Genomic DNA, 20,053 nt, shown 5'->3' with positions numbered 1-20,053 from the left:
GGCTTTCAGTTTTGCGGTAGTCAATCGTTGTTTGTGTATACCATAAAAATACAATAAAATACACTCCTGGTTGGAGGATTTATGAATAATTTATCAAAACCTGCCAAATTGGCTAGTGTGTTGATATGGGCTTTCAAACCCTGATTATATGAAAATTATATTATCTAAATTATTTATTGATTGCCTTAAGCACAAAACCATCTTTAAACAGAAGAGAAATAACACATGTAAATCATCTGAATCAACCTCATACCTTATTGTGCCAGAATGCAAAAATAGTCGTGGCCATCAGATAAAGTCAGGAAGTGTTTGGCTACAGTATAATTGAAGGAAGCTCACAGATGTCCCTCTTATTTGAGCTGACTTCATCCACAGTGATGCTGACCGCTCTGATCCTGCTGCTGCTGACCCTCGGAGGAGCCGCCAGTCTCAAGATCTGCTCCTTCAACATACAATCCTTCGGAGAGAGTAAAATCTCCAAACCAGATGTGCTGGACATCATAGTGGAGGTGAGCTTTTTATTTTTGCATGCTATTTAATAATAAATGCACAATGCTTTGAGGCCATTTTAAATGTATACTGCATAATTCACTGCTTTAAATTGCATTGTTTTATTCATGTTTGAATGCATAATGAACTTCATATGGTTGTATGGAAAAACACTCACCGATACAAGACTTGGCTGCAGTCTCGCTCTATGAACCACTGACTTGCTCCATAAAAGAAAAAAACATCAATCCACTGCAGATCAGATAACATTGTGTTACTAAACGAACGTCATTGAATGTTATTATAAATGTAGTGACATTGTTTTACTATCTAGTGTGTCAAGAACACAGAGGAACAAGACATTTTGTCATTCTCATTGTTTTTGGAAACACATGGTTGGATATTTCAAGGTCCTGGATTCTCCTCCCAACAAACCAGATGTTCAGATTCTGGTGACTGGGCAAGGGTACGCTCTTCTTTATCGGCATCGATGGTTCCATGAAGAACCTGTAACATTCATGAAATCTTTCCGTTGCACAAAAGTTTATATTGAAAAAAGGTTTTCAAATGTTCTTCACTAAGGAAAATGGTTATTTTAAAGCTGCTAACTTGGTTGAAAATAATCCAAAATCATTTTTAGAGCAAGTACATAACCAGCCAGTGTTCAAAACTATCTTACCTTAGCGCGATTCACAACGGTAAGCTTGTAATAATGTTTTCTAATCCCAGTGGTACTGGTAGGTTTCCGCGGGAGATGCAAGCATGCCGCCATTCTTCTTTGCATCATTACATCATTTCCGTAGACAGAAAGAAAGAGTCCCAGCTAGGCTATATCGTATGTGACGGATCATTAGCCTTTTCTCACAGCAGCTGGAATGATTAAACTTGTCATTTTGATAGGAAATTGTACGACAAATTAACGTCAGAGATTAGACTGTACAGACATTGAAATCTACAGGTCACGCTAATACACACTAAATACACATAGTCACGTAATGCTGATGTTGTTAACATTAACAATTTGAGAACAGAGTATAACAATAATAATAATTTACACGGTTTTATGTGATATTAGCTAAGCGATCATTAGATTTAATCACCATTGTAATGTTTTTTTCCCTCAGTTGGTCAGAACAAAAGTGGCAGATTTGTTACTTGTTCAGATGACATTTTCCAGTGAAAATTCCTATTTTGTCCATATGTTCAAGACTACAATCCGTGATTCTGAATCCGAAGTACAGTATTCACCAGTGTGGTGACTGACAGCCACATATTCTCCTCAAAACATTAGCTTCATCCGCGCTGAGGAGCTGTGCCGATGCACAACCCACTTAAAGATGATAATTCCGCAAATAACTGCAATTGCAGGTTTCGAACAGAGATGGCGACAAAGAGGCAAAAAACTTACAGACTGCAGCTCTAAGGATACAAAACTGAGCTTAAAGCGGATAAGTTTTTCCCTTTGAATTTTCCGCATACAGACGACACCGTTGTCAAAACGATCCCCATTTATACAAATCCGTGACACTGTATAGGCTATATGCACGGTTACTTCCTGGTTGTTGTTAAGCCAGCTCGGGCATTTCCGGTGAACTGTTAGCTGTTCATTCTGTAGTCGCTGCACATCGACACAAAACCATCAATGGTTGACTTTTTTAATGTTGTATTCATATTATCACATTTACTTAATTTGCCAATAAATCAGTTTTATTGATGGCATTAAAGACGAAGCTATTGGGACTGTTTAAAAATGCTGTGTCTGTAATTAGACACACACTCATTTTCCAGCACTTCAAATGTTATTTTTAATGTGATGACCACAAACATTATTTGTTCATCCTCCTGAGATTGTCCCCATAAATTTAAATATGTAGGAAATTCAACATTTGATAGAAAACACTTATTTAAAAATAAAAAAGACAATAATTACCACTTTAACCAACAGGTGGCGGCAAAGTAGCATTTATTTGCGCACATATCAGCCATTTCCTCTAATCGTTTTTCACTTCGTTTTTGACAAAATATTAAACATTATAAAATAACTAGGTTTAAAAATACATTTTGTCAATGAAGTATGAAATACTCAAAAAATCTCATGAAAAACAATAACTTTTCTTATTGCGAGCACCGCTCTTTTCCTTTATAATCACAGCAGCTGTCAGTCAGTGCAACACAAGATCAATGATTTCAGCACACTTGTAAAAACACATTTTATTCAATTTATCTAACTAAGTGCACAATAAATATTTAATTTTTGAAGCTTTTTTTCACATAAAAGTGTGAAAGCTGATGGTCGAATTGAATTTAGCCGAGGAGGAACACTGAGGTATGTCTTTATTTATTTATTTATTATGCTGTTTTGGGTTTGAATAACTAAATTAATGCTATGCGTGACTATTTAAGTGATTATATTCTGATGAAGTATTACATTACTGATGCTCAACACACAAGCAAATAACATCTCATCGAAAGTTTTCGAGCTTTCTCCGTGCATATAGTCCATTCTGCAGGTAGGCCTTTAGATGGCGATGAAACACTGAACATGTAATACACGTGTGCATGACATCATCGTTTTCACAGATATGCGTTTTTGTTGTTTACACGGAGACCGTTCTGGAAAACTTGCATTTTCAAACCCGTTTGCGTACATGAACGGGCAAAAAGCATAAAAAGTTTAAATTTTTTAATTGAAAACGGTGTCGTGCAAACAGCCCCTAAGAACTCCTCACTGAAAGGTGAAACAAAATGGTGTCGTTGTGAAAAGCCCCTTTTGGACCCTTAATTTTGAAGAGTGAACATATGGTAATATGATTTTCAAGGAATGAATTTAAACCAATCACATTTCCCCACCGCAGAGCATCATCCGCTGTGACCTCATGCTCGTCCTGGAGATCAAAGATGCAAAAGGCAAAGCATTTGATCAGCTCATGACTCACCTGAACAGGTAAACACACATTAGATGAGATAATAAAGTCTCGATATGCAATAAAATGACAAAATACTAAATCTGTTGTCCCTCACAGCAAGTCCAGGACTCGAGCAGATACATTCAGCTCTGTCATTAGTGAAAGACTCGGGAGGAAGACATACAAGGAGCAGTATGCCTTCATTTACAGGTTTGTGTGATGTATTAACAAATATTTCATAATTATTAATGTTATATCATATTATTAATGTTGTTTAGCATGCAGTATTGATTTAGTTTGAGGAATGCATATGTGGTTTGATGAACATTGTGTACTTTGGAAGAATCCAAAGTAGAATTTAAATTAAAAGGTTTAATAATTTTGCTCTGACCTGCAAAAGCAAAATATAGTTTAGGTTGCTTGCAATTAATAGCTGTACGAAAATTAAATTAAGTAAAAGGAATGAAGCATGGTAGAGTAATTTGCCTGCAATGCCAAGTGAAAACACAAACATTAAACTGTCTGTCAGATGCATATATAATAAAATCAGACTGCAATAATGATTTTGTTATGATCATATCAGGCAGAAGATGCTGTCAGTGAAAGCGGTCTATCAGTATCCAGACACACAAACCGGAGATGAAGATGCTTTTGCTCGAGAACCGTTTGTCGTGTGGTTTTCGGCTCCAAACGCTGGTGAGACTGAGAACATTTACAGTGTGGAAGATGAACCTCTTATACCTCCTTAAACATGATGAAATTATGACAAACATGTTTTTGTCTGTCTTCCAACAGAAATCAAGGATTTCGTCATCATTCCTATTCATACGGTTCCAGAAGCAGCTGTGAAAGAAATCGATGAACTGTATGATGTTTATCAGAATGTTTCACAGCTGTGGCAATCTGACGTAAGATGCGTGTTATGTAATGTTCCCTGACTGAACTGAATTCTTTTGCTGTATAATAGCGTATAATAGTGATCCACACACCTGGTTTCAGCCTCACTCGGTTTTCATCTCGTCTAATTTTGTCAGAACTTCATCATCATGGGGGATTTCAACGCCGCCTGCGGTTACGTTCCAAAGCGGCAGTGGGTGAACATCCGCCTGCGCTCAGATAGTGAGTTTGTGTGGCTGACGGGTGACAATCTGGATACATCGGTGAAGGCATCCACTAAATGTGCTTATGACAGGTCTGAAGATTGATTTATTTGATTAAACTGCATTTTTCTATAAATCTCAAATGGATAACTGTGATTATGCCAAGAATCAACAGGACCTTGTTGATCCTGAAACAACATTCAGATTTTAGGGTCAGGTTAGGGTCAACCTGACTTTATCCTTTGATTTTGTGGTGTTCAAATCACTCTTAAAAATAAAGGTTTCAAAAGGGAGCTTTTCACAGCAATGCCATAAAAGAACCATTTTTTTCTTAGTGTGAAGAACATTTGAAAAATCTAAAGAACCTTTTTCTGCTATAACGTTTCCTTTGTGGAATGGAAAGATTCCATGGATGTTCTTTACTGAACCATTGATGCCAATAAAGAACCTTTATTTTTTAGGGTTGTAACAATATATCGAGTCACAATATATTGCAATACAAAAATGCAACAATATGTATCTTGGATAGTGACAAGTTTCCAGAGTTTTAGTGTCAGTACTACATTAAAATATATCTAATGTTGAATATAATGTATAATAATGCAATGAGGGAATATTTGTGGGTCCTGATAATGCCAAATGTCTTATTTTCTTACTTCATATTTTTGTCATATTTTGCATTTTGTTTTGTCTTAAAAATATCTAAAAATTCTTAAATCAAGATATATTTAATTAAGAAGCAAAATGACATAGATATTATATTAAATATTAAGTGAGTTCATGCTTAAAACAAGAAACAATATCTGTCAACAATAAGATTATTTTTCTTGCCTCATGGACATATTTTACTCATCTTGATTTAAGAATGTTTAGATATTTGTACTGGAAAAAACAAAAACACTAAATTATACCGGGTTGTGGTTCTTTCCTGATCCCATTTCCCTCTCTCCTCCTCTATCGCTCCCTTTCACCACTCTTCTGCTCTATCATAATAAAGGCTTAAATGGCAAAAATACAACTTTAAAAAGTCTCAGTTTGATAAATATCTACTACTCATTTGTTTCTCTGCAGGGTCGTCCTCCATGGCGAGAAGATGATTGCGGCTGTTAGTCCTGAATCAGTGGAGGTCTTCAACTTTAAAGATGAATTTGGTCTCACTGAGCAGCAGGTAAATATAATCTGAGATCCAAAACCATTTTTATGGGAGATGTAAGTAAATTTATTAAAGTTACACTGTGTAGCTTTTTGCCCTCTAGCGGTTAAAAACAAACTGCATGCATTTTGCGAAAGACATGTCAAAGCAGAGCAACTTTTTTCTATTTACGGATATAACGAGACACACACGGGCGAATGACATATATATATGCAATTTCCATCGAAAATCATCCAGACAGGTCTAAAATATTAACATTTAAATAACTGTCACCCCAAATTTTTTATTTTTTTTTTTTTTAGACAAGAAAATGCATTATCTAAACTTAAATGGTTGTAATTCAAGAATACTTTGGAGTATAGACATAAGGCTGGTCTTGTTTTAAAGATGAAAATTGGCTGATAATTGTAGAAGTGAAATAACTTATGTAAGTGAAACAGAAAAAAAGTTATAGAAGTTTATGAAAATGTAAAAATATAATATTTTATATAAAATATATATTTTACAAAACAAGTTTTACTCTAAAACTGCAAGGAAATCAAAGCCAAAAATCTGAACAAGTTCCAAATTTCAGGTTGATATCTCAAAAAATGAGCTTTCAGTAAGATTTTGTTTGGGCGCAGTACCACACTTTTTCACTAGATGACAACCAAGCTACATTACTGACCATATAAAGGCGCCTCCATTTCCATATATGGTAGAGTGATCTGAACCATATATTTCCATTATTTTATCACAATTTATGAAGTAGACGTCCTATATAGAAGTAGTATGGGAAGTTTGGCAGAATTTGATATGAATTCAGCCTCTAATAAACATAAAAACAACATGTATGTGGGTTATAGATAGCCACCACAATCACAAATGTATTTTTTTTTTTTCTATTAAAAACATTTTCAGACCTTTTTTTCTCGAAAAATTGAATGGATGTTATCTTTTTAACTCTTGGCATGAAAACAAACATGTTAACTTTCAACCAATCTTTAATGATTTTTCATGTTCATCGCTATTTCAAAATAAAGGTCTGAACATGCCTTATGAGTATGAAAATATGCTTGTTGTAAATTGATAAATTACTGCTTCTCTGTAATTTATTTTGAAAATCAAATATGAAAACTAGAGATTCTAAGCTTTTAAATGATATATAGTTTGTCAAGATTAGGTTTAGTATAGAATATTACTGTTTTAAATATGTAATGGCTGTGGGCCTACCAGTGGGCCAGTGACAGTTAACACGTTAAATAACAATATCACTGAAGTATTGTTTCCTAGAAGAAAAAAATGCATTAGCAAACCGACAAACAGCAAGATTATTGAGATTAAGGGAGAATGGGGCTAGTTGTCACATTATGACAATGTCTATAAACAAACTGACTTTCAAAAATAAACACTCTTGGCAAATATAAAGTAAAATGTGTGACAACTAGCCCCAGTCTCCCTGTCAGGAAAGTAAACACTAACAGCTGTCTCTCTGTTCCACAGGCTTTGGCAGTGAGTGATCATTTCCCGCTCTGCATCACTGTAAATCAAGCGCAGAGGAGAGGATAACAACATTCTCCATTTACACTTCTGAGAATGAAGAACAGATTATCATAAAAATGAAGCGGTTATAACATAATCAGAGATTCAGAAAGTGAGCATTCAGTGCTTTATTTAGAGTATTTGTGTAGAGAAGAACAGAAATGAGAAGAAAAGTTTCCAGTGCTTGTTAATTATGAACCAGCCGGCTGCAGTGTTGGTTTACCGGTTGCTATGAGACAGTAGAGTTAGTTTGCAAGGCTGTTACCCATTTAACCCATCTACATTTCTCCATTAATTAACTCTATACATCTCTTTTGACATTTACATGTGACTTCTACAATAAAGTTCTATCAAATGATTTCAATTCCTGGCATATATGCTTACACAGAAAATATATGATTTATTTCATTTACAGTAAACAGAAGATTTACTTAAGAAAATAGTATTTTTGATTTTAGGTGCAGTGAGGTGCGTTTCATCCAAGCAGATCGGTTGCTGTGGGAATATTAAAAATGCCATTCCTGGCGTAGAAAGTGTTCCGTACAATCCCAGATCTCCCACTGGCTGGAGTCTTGCAGTCAATCTCATAGTCGCCTGAGGAAACAAAATCAGTGGAAGATTTCAGAATGACATGTAGCCATTATTGTTAAGATAATATTTTACTATTAAATACTGAATGTTCAGCATAAACCATTTCACTTATACTACTAAAAGTATTTGTTTTTATATATTCTACTGTTCAACAGTTTGGGGTCAATAACAATTAAAAAAAGAAAAACAGCACTTTTTTTTTAGCTCCTTGTTAAAGCGTCCGCCTCCCATGCCCGCGGACCCGGGTTCGAGTCCTACTAAGAGCAGGTGATGCATAAAATACATTAATACTTACTATTTATTAAAGTCGTGTATTCAATATTGATAAAAATAAGAAGCATATTAGAATTATTTCTGAAGGATCATGTTACAAAAATTATAAATTCACACTTTCCTCACCTAGTCTCCATCCGTAATCCCAGGACGAGAGAATTGGGTAATCAAACTTTTCTTCAGGGCCTTTTTCGGCTCGTTTCCTCAGGTACTGATGTCGTCCTTTGCCTTCATGGGAGAATCCCTGATAAAGAGCCGCTTTAGTCTGCGGGCTCACGGGCCTCATCAGAGGGGCTTCACTCAGGGACCGCCGCATTATCGCGGGCGCCTCGCGCTGCTTCTCCTGCGTTTGGACCACAGGGGGCAGCGTGAGTTTACTGGCAGATGGAGGGTTAAAAAGCCCGATGGATTTGGACCTGCGAGACGTGAATGTTGTCGGGTATTCTTTGCTGTATTTCATCTTCCACGCCAGCCGTGTGTAAGCCTCCTTCAGGATCAGCTCACGGTAGAAGTTCTGGTCCTGGGTGGTCAGCAGGTTCCTCATGTCTCCTGTGAGATCTGACCGCGTCTCTTACTGATTAACGGGACAGTGAGGCCACAGAAACCTAAGAGGTGAAGAGCCGACCAATCAGAGGGAAGATCACTCAGCAGCGGGAGAGACGAGAGGCCATATAAACAAACACACACTAAATGTGCTGACAGAAGAACAAAAGAGACTCACTGCAGAGAAAGAATCAGTTTCAGCAGAGAAAGAAGACAAGAAAAACGGTAGGGACTCAAAGAGTAGAAATACAAAAAGGATCCCCTCTATAAAGCCTCTTACCATCCCCTTTAGATTAACAGTGTTGTGTATATTAAGTAATTCTTATCATGTACACGAAATTTTTAAATTCTCTGTATGATAATTAAACTATAGGCTAAATAACAATGATTGACCAATCAGAACTCAGTATTGTAAAGCGCGCGCATGCTCACGCCAGAGCTCTGATTCAAGTAAGATTTCCTCATTTTTCGCGCTTTTTCAAAAGGATCAGGAGAACGGTTCAAGCGCATCTTTTGGCCTTTATAAAAAGAAGAGAACAGAAGGTATGATATTGCTTTGATTAACGTTTTAAAAACATTCCCCTGACACATTACAATGAATAACGAACATAGTTAAAGTGCATTAAAGCATAGGCTTATGCTTATTTTTTTTGAGAGTCTGTTGTACTCTGCTGTTTAATAAAGTACGGACTATCCACTCAAAACACGTCTAAAAAAAGCGCTTTATTGTAATACGAGATCATACAGTAATTTGAAAGTTAAGTAAACGATTGAAGAAACTATCAGCAATCAGCATATGAATCTCAACAATGGTGACAACAAAAAATATTCAGACAAACAGATCAACTCTGGACATCACAAAAAGCTAATAAAAGCCACAGCAAAAATAAAAGCAAATAGTTGGAATTAAAGAAAATAATAGGAAAATTCAGCTGCATAATTTATTCATGCTGTGATGCATGCTGGGTGTTTTGTACTATTGTTCCCAGCATGCATTGCAGCATGACACTTTTGATTGTCACCTTTGTTGAGATTTATGTGCTGATTCTTGATGTCCTTGTGTGTCATCTTATAATTTTTATAGTGTTGTTTTTAATCTTCTGGTTAGTTTTGTTGCATTGTGATATTTTAGTGATGTTTGATTGTGAGATTTTAATCTGTTTCCTTTTGCTATGAGATTTCACTGATGGTTAGTTTTGTTTCTTTACGGGATTTGAATATGACTTTTTTTTCCATTATGAGATTTTAATGTCACTTGGTTTCTGTTTTCTAACAAGATTTTAATGACAATTGGTTTTCATTGTCAGTCAGTTTTGTTCAGTAACGAAATCTCAATGATCTCAAAATTGTTTCATTACAAGATTTCAATTATTTTGTTCCTTTACGAGATTTGAATGATGGTCGGTTTTGTTCCTTTACAAGATCTCGGTGACAGTCGGTTTTGTTCCTTTACGAGATTTGAATGAAGGTTGGTTTTGTTCCTTTACGAGATTTGAATGAAGGTCGATTTTGTTCCTTTACGAGATTTGAATGATGGTCGGTTTTGTTCCTTTACAAGATCTCGGTGACAGTCGGTTTTGTTCCTTTACGAGATTTGAATGATGGTCGGTTTTGTTCCTTTACAAGATCTCGGTGACAGTCGGTTTTGTTCCTTTACAAGATCTCGGTGACGGTCGGTTTTGTTCCTTTACAAGATCTCGGTGACAGTCGGTTTTGTTCATTTACAAGATCTCGGTGAAAGTCGGTTTTGTTCCTTTACAAGATCTCGGTGAAAGTCGGTTTTGTTCCTTTACAAGATCTCGGTGACAGTCGGTTTTGTTCCTTTACGAGATTTGAATGAAGGTTGGTTTTGTTCCTTTACGAGATTTGAATGAAGGTCGGTTTTGTTCCTTTACGAGATTTGAATGAAGGTCGGTTTTGTTCCTTTACGAGATCTCGGTGACGGTCGGTTTTGTTCCTTTACAAGATCTCGGTGACAGTCGGTTTTGTTCCTTTACAAGATCTCGGTGAAAGTCGGTTTTGTTCCTTTACAAGATCTCGGTGACAGTCGGTTTTGTTCCTTTACAAGATCTCGGTGAAAGTCGGTTTTGTTCCTTTACAAGATCTCGGTGACAGTCGGTTTTGTTCCTTTACGAGATTTGAACGAAGGTTGGTTTTGTTCCTTTACGAGATTTGAATGAAGGTCGGTTTTGTTCCTTTACGAGATTTGAATGAAGGTCGGTTTTGTTCCTTTACGAGATCTCGGTGACGGTCGGTTTTGTTCCTTTACGAGATTTGAATGTCAGTTTTGTTCCTTTACGAGATCTCGGTGACAGACGGGTTTGTTCCTTTACGAGATTTGAATGACGGTCATTTTTGTTCCTTTACGAGATTTGAATCAAGGTCGGTTTTATTCCCTTACAAGATCTCGGTGACGGTCGGATTAGTTCCTTTACGAGATTTGAATGAAGGTTGGTTTTGTTCCTTTACGAGATTTGAATGAAGGTCGATTTTGTTCCTTTACGAGATTTGAATGATGGTCGGTTTTGTTCCTTTACAAGATCTCGGTGACAGTCGGTTTTGTTCCTTTACGAAATTTGAATGATGGTCGGTTTTGTTCCTTTACAAGATCTCGGTGACAGTCGGTTTTGTTCCTTTACAAGATCTCGGTGACGGTCGGTTTTGTTCCTTTACAAGATCTCGGTGACAGTCGGTTTTGTTCATTTACAAGATCTCGGTGAAAGTCGGTTTTGTTCCTTTACAAGATCTCGGTGAAAGTCGGTTTTGTTCCTTTACAAGATCTCGATGACAGTCGGTTTTGTTCCTTTACGAGATTTGAATGAAGGTTGGTTTTGTTCCTTTACGAGATTTGAATGAAGGTCGGTTTTGTTCCTTTACGAGATTTGAATGAAGGTCGGTTTTGTTCCTTTACGAGATCTCGGTGACGGTCGGTTTTGTTCCTTTACAAGATCTCGGTGAAAGTCGGTTTTGTTCCTTTACAAGATCTCGGTGACAGTCGGTTTTGTTCCTTTACAAGATCTCGGTGACAGTCGGTTTTGTTTCTTTACAAGATCTCGGTGAAAGTCGGTTTTGTTCCTTTACAAGATCTCGGTGACAGTCGGTTTTGTTCCTTTACGAGATTTGAACGAAGGTTGGTTTTGTTCCTTTACGAGATTTGAATGAAGGTCGGTTTTGTTCCTTTACGAGATCTCGGTGACGGTCGGTTTTGTTCCTTTACGAGATTTGAATGTCAGTTTTGTTCCTTTACGAGATCTCGGTGACAGACGGGTTTGTTCCTTTACGAGATTTGAATGACGGTCATTTTTGTTCCTTTACGAGATTTGAATCAAGGTCGGTTTTATTCCCTTACAAGATCTCGGTGACGGTCGGTTTAGTTCCTTTACGAGATCTCAGTGACGGTTGGACTTGTTGAGGCACATGACTATTAACTAATTAATATTTCATTATGCAGGTTAAAATTCAGCTTTGCATCACAGAAATAAATCATATTTTAAAGTATATTAAAATACAAAACCATGATTTTAAATTGTAATATTTCACAATGTTACTGTTTATTTTTGATCAAATAAATGCAGGCTTAGTGTTTGTAAGAACTAATTAAAGAACTGTATCATTTGTGATGTAATGTAGGGATTATTTTTTGCCCCAGGGTTACACCCCTTATTTCCTGGGGTTTATTTTAACCCTTTATTCAGTACAGTTTATGACTACTGTACTGGGGCATTGGGCAGTATGTGATGGACTATTTTACACCAGGGTGCACCCTTTATACAGCACAGCTTATTGCGACTGTACTGGGGCATTAGGACCCACTCAGACCACAGGCTGATCAGACCTGCTGGTCTCTCTAACACCTCTTCCCACAGCTACCTGGTCTCCCAGAAGGTTTCCCATCCAGTTAAAGACCAGACTCAACCCTGCTTAGCTTCATGCCGCAATGCATTCTGGGAGCCATAGATGAGTTTCCACCCAGAATGCATTGCTGCATGAAGCATGTCACCATTACTGAGATTCATACGCTGATTCCTTAGTGCCTGTGTATCTCTTTAAAACTTGTTATACAATCACAGGACTATTGCAATTAATAATGTGAAATTCAAAACATATCTGTATAATTAATTAATTTACTCTGAATATGATCAGTAATTCAAACACTACATGCTGATTATGCCTTTATCATCATTAATCAAACGACCACATCTGAACACCATTTCTCTGGCTGTTTTTACTATAATAAACACAGTTACAAAAGCCAGAGAAAAACTAAGTCAAACTGCCTAACTAAAGCAAACACTGATTCTCATTTTCAACCAAAATCCAATGTCTAACTGATGTTGGAGTCTACATCATGTGCCAGCTGGGTATGATTTTAAGCCCAATTTTGAGCCCAATTTGCACACTGAACAATGTAGTGGGGGGAGGGTTGTGGCCCGATTCGAGGCTTGTCGCAAATGATTTTTGTCCAAAAAATCCTGTATTGTGTGGTCATTACAATTATTTAACTGCTTCCAATCAAGATGGAGAGTCCTTGATCTCAAATCGTAATTATCAATTTGAGCAGGAGCAGTTAAATAATTGTAATTACACCATAGAGGATTTTTTGGACAAACAATCGTTTGGGGGTTGCAAATCAGGTTAAAATCTGACTTATAATGTGTGTGGCCAGCCTTAATATTTTGTTTAAACTTCTTTCCAGTCCAAATATGGAAAAACGTTAAATGAAATTTACTATTTCATTCCCTCGATTTGCTAAATCACACGCACGACTATGATTTCATTCTCTCAATTTCGACCTGAGATTATACTATATTGCAAAAATCAGCTAGAAGCTTTAAAACACTAAAGTTTTAGATGACACACAAAGACATCAAGAATCAGCACATGAATCTCAACAACGGTGACAATCAAAAGTGTTTGCCACAATGCATGCTGGGAACAATAGTACAAAACTCCCAGCATGCATCACAGCATGAATAAATTATGCACTGATTCATCCTATTATTTTCTTTAATTCAAACTATTTGCTTTTATGTTTTGTTGTCACCATTGTTGAGATTCATGCTGATTGCTCATATCTGTGTTTGTTATTGTAGTTTATAGTTTTCTGCTCATGGATTTTATCTTATAAGAGTTAAGAGAACAACTAATGGAAACACCAATCGCCATAATGGTGACTTCAAATAAGTGTTACATTTTAGTTAATTCTCAAGAACTTCTGTAAACGGTTGACAGAAAAAAAAAACAATCTGGTTAGTAATATGTGAAGCTGTAATGGTGTTTAATCCTCCTCTGCTGAGATCTGGACAGATTTAATGTCTTTTCTCTTCAGTTCTGTTGTAGCTCTTGTGCTCTGGTTTCTGTCTTATTTTAATATTACTTATGTAACAGACGTAGGCCAGTAAGAGCTGTGTGTGTAAACCACACACACACACACACACACACACTAGTGTCAGCCGTCTTTAGCCTCCTTGTTAGAGCGTCCGATTCCCACGCAGGAGAACGAGGTTTGAGGCCCGCGCAAAGTGAGGTAAGTGGGACCTGAGGTGAGGGGTTACATTGGTGCCGTGACCCAGATGGGAGAGGTTTAGGGGGTGAGTAACAGATGTAGGTTAATTTGTAAATTAATTGCCTAAATTATTACATTATTTGCTAACTGCATTATTTAAATTGTAATGTTGACCCACATATTTCAAAGCGGCTTTACAGAGAATGCATTGTGAAAAGCACTATACAAATAAATGTGAATCGAATGTAAGTGAGAAAGAGCTGTGCATGTAAACCTCACTCCCCTGATCTCAAGAGGTGCTCTAGAGACTGTGGTTAATATATTATATGAATATAGCCCATTAGTTTTAATAATTTTATGTACTTTTATCATCTTTTTATTTGTACATAAATTTCGGTAATGGAAATGAAGCTGAAATAAAGTATTAAATATTAGATGAAAAACTGAAATTAGAAATAAGTTGAAGCACTAAAATTACCTAAACTAAAACCAAAGCTATTTTTAATAGTTTTAATAATAACACTGGCTGAATACTTGAGGTTGAGTAAATGATAATTGTAATTTTGCCTGAATCTTTTAATCAGCTGTTGTAGTGTTTAAATCGGTCCTGAAGGTGGCAGCAGAACGTTTCTGGACTTTTTAATCTAAACTATTTCAAATTCAAACCCACTGCAAACAGACACAAAGTACTTTTTCTCCCCTGTAGACTAATTTAGATTAAAATTAAGACTTTTAATTCAAGTTACTCAAATTTCCAAGACATAACATGAACATAAGCACTAATCCTGCCTAAACAAAGCACAAGGAAATCATGAATAATGTGCATGACCTTTGGAACTATAAATATGCATGTTTGTTTGATAATACATTTGCTGTACTGTATTCAGGGGCGCTTCTGTGGCTCAAGGTGGCTTCTTCACTTCCTGTTAGTGAGAGTCTAAACACAGTTACAGGGACAGTTCACCTAAAAACAAAGACATTTGATCATTTACTAACTCACGTAAACAATGCTGGAAAAAAATGCATAATTAACGAGACATTGTAGATTCTGAATTCTTTATTCCAGTCAGTTTTAATAAGCAAATGTACATCAAATCTACTCACGTGTTTCACAATAAGGCACTAATGGCTAAATACAAAATACGCCCCTTGCCCTTAAAACACTTACAAAATACTTCACCACTGGAGTATCAAAACTAGTAGAATTAAAGACAAACAAAGATCTGAAGAATGTAAAAGTGATCTGCATAAATCTATTACTGTGACATTTGCATATTAGAGTCTTCAAAAAGCCAGAAAATGTGATTAAATGTGAAAATGCTGAATCTTAAGGGCTTTGCATGTCTAAAATCTTGATATATAGTAATTGTTTTATTTATTTCCCCTTTGTCTCTAAACTATTCAATATGTAGCAGTGAAACGGTTGAGATGAGTACAGAAGGGCTTGAAGTCCAAGTGTTTTGGTTTGTGAGTAAATAAACATCACAGCTCAGTTTATGCAGTGAGAATCGAACACAGACATGGAAATGTTATAATATGTGAATTAAAAGTGACAGTATGTTAGAAAGAGACGAACAGTTAGAGTCAATATCAGTAGTAAAGAGACATTTGGGTGTGAAACCCTGATCAGTTTGTTCATACACGGTCATTTTATCTTTAACACTCAACCTTAAACTTGCTATGCTGAACTAAATCGACAAACAGAAGAAATGTACAATTCATGCATCATAACAACATGCTGTCAACGTTACCGTCATAATGCGTCACATTCCAGTCAAAAACCTCATCAAGTGCAAAGTTCAACAAAATGAAGAAGGTCTGAATGATTTGCTCGCTGATGCCTTCTTTTTATTTTTTTATTTTTTTACAGTGTCTTTCTCTCTCTCTCAGAAGTGTGTTTTGGGTTAACCGCAGGGAATTATGGGACAGTGACTTGGAAGGGTGAGCCTGGGATGTGTTCGTCTCCCCATTTCACTGCCAGAATGTAGTTGCCTCGCTCCTTTAAGATGTAGCTGACATTGTACTGCATGTTTCCCATGTGTTTTACCAAGATCTCCTCGCAAGGCGTCAGAGGACCATGAACACCGACCAGGAGCATGTTCTTTCCTGGGAAACAAAGACACGGATACAAGGTTGTTCAGCACATAAAAGTACAGGCAACTAATTGTAAAATTGTTGGAGGGATTAACACACACACACACACAAAATTAATAATAAATAGTAGTAGTAGTAGTAGTAGTAGTAGTAGTAGTAGTAGTAATAATAATAATTATTATTATTACAGTATATTTGTTATGTATATACAATACAAAGACAATATTGTAAATATATAATTAATCATAGTAGCTTGGTTTCAAAAAACTATGATAAAAAAAGTTACATATAAAAAATTATTTACTATTATTAACACACACATACACATTATATATATTATTAATACAATTACATCATGTATTGTATATATAATGCATTAAATAAAAATAACAATATTATACACACTATATATTTATTATGTATACTATATACAGTGCAAAAACAATATTGTAAATATATAATAATGTGGTTTCAAAAAACTATAATAATGATGATAAAAAGTTAAAATAATACAAATAATAGTTGCAATAAAATATAATAATTATAATAGTTATAATAAATAACAATATAAAAGCAATAATAAAAAAAAGTATATAATAAAATATAAAGTATTTTATATATATATATATATATATATATATATATATATATTTATATATATATATATATATATATATAAATAAATAAAATAACATTTAGATGCGTTACAATATTGTTTTATTGCAATTAAAAATAATTACTTTTTTTTTAATAATTACATTTACATGTACACACAATGTGCAAAAGATTTTTTGCTGTATGCATGCGTGTACGTTTATCCTATTAATAAACTGAGATCTCACCTGCTTTACTGCAGTCGACAGAGAAAGATGCTTTCTGCCCCACAAAGGCCTTACTGAGACCTGGACCTCGACTGAGAACCTTACTGGCGTCAGATGCAGCTCTGGGAGACGTGCTGTAAGAGTTCACGCTGCTCTGCCTGGTCACCGACTCCACCATCAGAGTGGACATCTCGCTGGCGTTGGTCACGTTCACCAGCCGTGGACCTGAAGACCAAATGGAGAGTTGGACACCTCGACTAACAACTGAATCTCAATCCGTTATCATCAAACACCATCATACGGAATCGTTTAGGTTCAGATCAGACATCCAGTTCTACACACCCGTGACTTTGGCCTTAAACGGGCTTCCAGTGATGTGGTTGGGGCCTCCATATTTGATAGTGATGATATAGTTTCCAGGGGCCATTGGTGTATAGTGCACTTTAAACCCTTCGGGACACTCCTGACACTCCATCTTCACCTTCGACGGGCCCTCGATAGTGACAGACAGAGATCCTGGTCCAGCTTTGGTGTTATTGATGATAAACTCGGCCTGGTTACCTGTCAGAGGAGATGTGAGAGTGAGCACGAGAATGATGGCTGATGGGAAGCAGGAAATGAGAATATTGTAGTTGTCATGAAACAGTTCATCATCCTACAAAGCTGTCACAATGACTGTTTGGAATAATAACATACTGTAGAAAGAAAAGATTGAAAAATATAGTTGTAAGTGCACAGTTGACATTATGCATGGAAACCATGATAACCTACTGCATTTGCACCATTGCATAGTAAACCGATAATGAATCCCACAATGCTTGACCTGACCTGATCAATGTTCAGTATGACATGCAACATATTAAGGTTATGTGACAATCTACAATGGCTTACTACTAATATAGAAATGTGAAATGTAAAGTATGTCTGCATTTTATTCTGTACACAGCAGGGTATCATTCTACCCATTTTAGGAGGGCTTTAGCCCCCCTAAATTTCCACCCAGCCAAAAAAAATAAATTGCGATTATAAATTAGTGTACATATTAGAGATAATCGCCTCAGTCCCCTTTAAAACTATATGAAAACAGCAGCAGGCTTCAGCTTATCCTCGTATTTTAGTCTGCGTTATTCAGCTAGTGCTTTCTATGGGAGATAATAAAAACACTCGGATTTCATCAAAAATATCTTAATTTGTGTTCTGAAGATAATTGAACGTACTTTAAGAATAATAAAATCACTAAAATTTGTCATAATATTAATTTTATATTAAATCCAAGAGCAAAACACGTGAAATGAGCTATAAAAAGGATTGGAAATGGCAAATGAGTGGTCCTCTGCTGCCATCTAATGGTTATAATGGTGATTATGTCATTTTCATGTTAAAAGTGTTTGTTTTCCACCAGATGACAGAAATCCTCCACTAAAGCATGGCACATTTTCTAAATTTCTCATTTTCATTCAAGTAATTTTACTGTACAAATGTAGAGTTAAATTAATGAATGTTAATGAATATTAGCTGGTAATTTAAAATGATTAGAAATTAAATCAATATTTAGGGAGTGACTTTATGGGGGGTGTAGAACCTGCTAGCTTTAGTTCATGCCTACCCTAGTATACAAACAACATATTAAATAAATGGGGTCAAAATCATACACTCCCCCTGCTGTGAGACGATAAACGGTGAACATTCGTCAGTTCAACATCAATCCAGTGCTGCTTTACACTGACGCTATCAGACGTGACCAGCTGGAGGCTATTCTGACCTTTTGTAGGAACAGGCCATTGTAAAACCAAATGTATTCTTTCCTCTGAGTCAACCATGTCGCTTTTTTGTCTTTAGACTTATTCAGTTGAAATACATTTCTAGCAAAGCATAATAATGCTTCCGAACATTTGAAGCCATTCTGGAGCAGAGCTATACGTCTCAGTGAGCTTTAGAATTTTTCTGCAACTTCCCAAGTTGTTAGACGAGTTACAATGAAGACATACATTTGTTCTGGATGTGATCCATGAGAAATAGGTTAGGTAATCCAAGATCCTTCTGTTTAACTCATTTTTCTAAAACAATGGAGAGCGTTCAACATGAGCGAGAGAGCGTAACTTCCTCTTGACATGCCAAGTCAAAAAGAAACATCAAGCAATCAATATTCATAGTGCTGAAAACACATTGACGGCGTAGGGGAAACTTTTATTTCTGCATAACTGTTTTTAGCCCCGTGCCAACAAGTAATGCGTGTCCAATTAACGTCATTACCTGTGGTTCCTCTTTCCAGACCGGCTCCGTAGGCAGTAACGAGACCGGCATCGCCACTCTGTCCCGGTTCTCCCACGCGAACCTGGAACGGACTGCCAGGGATGTGCGTCCCATTGAACTTCACGTCGATGACGTGGATGCCGTTCTCTCTTGGGATGAAACGGATAGCGTACTTGTCTGGAAAACGAAGGGTAAATTAACCAGAGAGCCATAGAAGAACATGAGCAGAACAAATGACACTAATAATGGTGATTCTCAGCGGAAAAAGGTCTGCAGTGTCTGTATATTATATACCTTTAACCTCAAATTTAAGTTTAGACAAGTGGCTCTGCTAACACAATGTCCTATGTTAACATGCAATTCATTATTTTCATGTTAATCTGAGTTTTTGTTCCTACTAGAAAAGTGTCAATAATTGGATGAAGCATGTGTCTTATGGAAGCAAAATGGGTTGTAAATGCAGTTTAATGTTAAAATAATAATAAAGTCCTTTCACTTTTAGTTACAACAGAAAATGATATAATGCTTGAAATGCATCACATCTAGTTAGGACAGGTTGTTAAAGCTCAATATCATCTCACCTTGCTCTAGTTCAGACACCACACACTCCTCCAGCGCTCCGGACGGACTGTGAACTTTGGCATCGATGTTGCCCTTTGCCCCATTCAGACGCACTGCAAATGATGCAGGCTGGTTCACCTTCAGACCCGACTCCTACATTTAGTGAATCAACAGTTTAGAACATCTCACACAGACCTGCATATGGAGCCAGTGCATTCTGGGAAAGGCTGTTGATGCGTGTA

The 20,053-nt window shown here is 36.4% G+C and overlaps 3 protein-coding genes across 3 annotated transcripts in view; 1 reads left to right on the top strand and 2 right to left on the bottom strand.

Moving 5' to 3' along the window:
* Positions 1–303: 303 nt before the first annotated feature.
* Positions 304–7,515, top strand: LOC137021383 (deoxyribonuclease gamma-like). The gene is made up of 8 exons (XM_067387727.1): positions 304–509; positions 3,345–3,433; positions 3,513–3,605; positions 3,979–4,091; positions 4,191–4,303; positions 4,430–4,587; positions 5,567–5,663; positions 7,131–7,515. Exons 1-8 carry the CDS (start codon positions 342–344, stop codon positions 7,194–7,196), a joined length of 897 nt encoding a protein of 298 aa, XP_067243828.1. The 5' UTR covers positions 304–341; the 3' UTR covers positions 7,197–7,515.
* Positions 7,516–7,626: 111 nt separating this feature from the next.
* On the bottom strand, positions 7,627–8,577 carry LOC137021385 (protein SPMIP1). The gene is made up of 2 exons (XM_067387728.1): positions 8,160–8,577; positions 7,627–7,763 (listed from the first exon to the last, which is right to left on the bottom strand). Exons 1-2 carry the CDS (start codon positions 8,575–8,577, stop codon positions 7,645–7,647), a joined length of 537 nt encoding a protein of 178 aa, XP_067243829.1. The 3' UTR covers positions 7,627–7,644.
* A 6,544-nt stretch (positions 8,578–15,121) lies between these two features.
* Positions 15,122–20,053, bottom strand: part of flnbl (filamin B, like) — a 92,030-nt gene continuing 87,098 nt past the window's right edge. The window contains exons 41-45 of the mRNA XM_067387723.1: positions 19,832–19,964; positions 19,251–19,427; positions 17,340–17,558; positions 17,019–17,222; positions 15,122–16,188 (exon numbers count right to left, since the gene is read on the bottom strand). Coding sequence (XP_067243824.1) covers positions 16,001–16,188; positions 17,019–17,222; positions 17,340–17,558; positions 19,251–19,427; positions 19,832–19,964 — 921 coding nt within the window. The 3' untranslated portion in view covers positions 15,122–16,000. The remainder of the gene's footprint in view (positions 16,189–17,018; positions 17,223–17,339; positions 17,559–19,250; positions 19,428–19,831; positions 19,965–20,053) is intronic.

The sequence above is a fragment of the Chanodichthys erythropterus genome, chromosome 6 (assembly GCF_024489055.1).
Source record: "Chanodichthys erythropterus isolate Z2021 chromosome 6, ASM2448905v1, whole genome shotgun sequence".
Classification (NCBI taxonomy): Eukaryota; Metazoa; Chordata; class Actinopteri; order Cypriniformes; family Xenocyprididae; genus Chanodichthys; species Chanodichthys erythropterus.
Note: the sequence above shows the minus strand (reverse complement) of the source record. Positions and strands in the feature narration are given on the sequence as shown.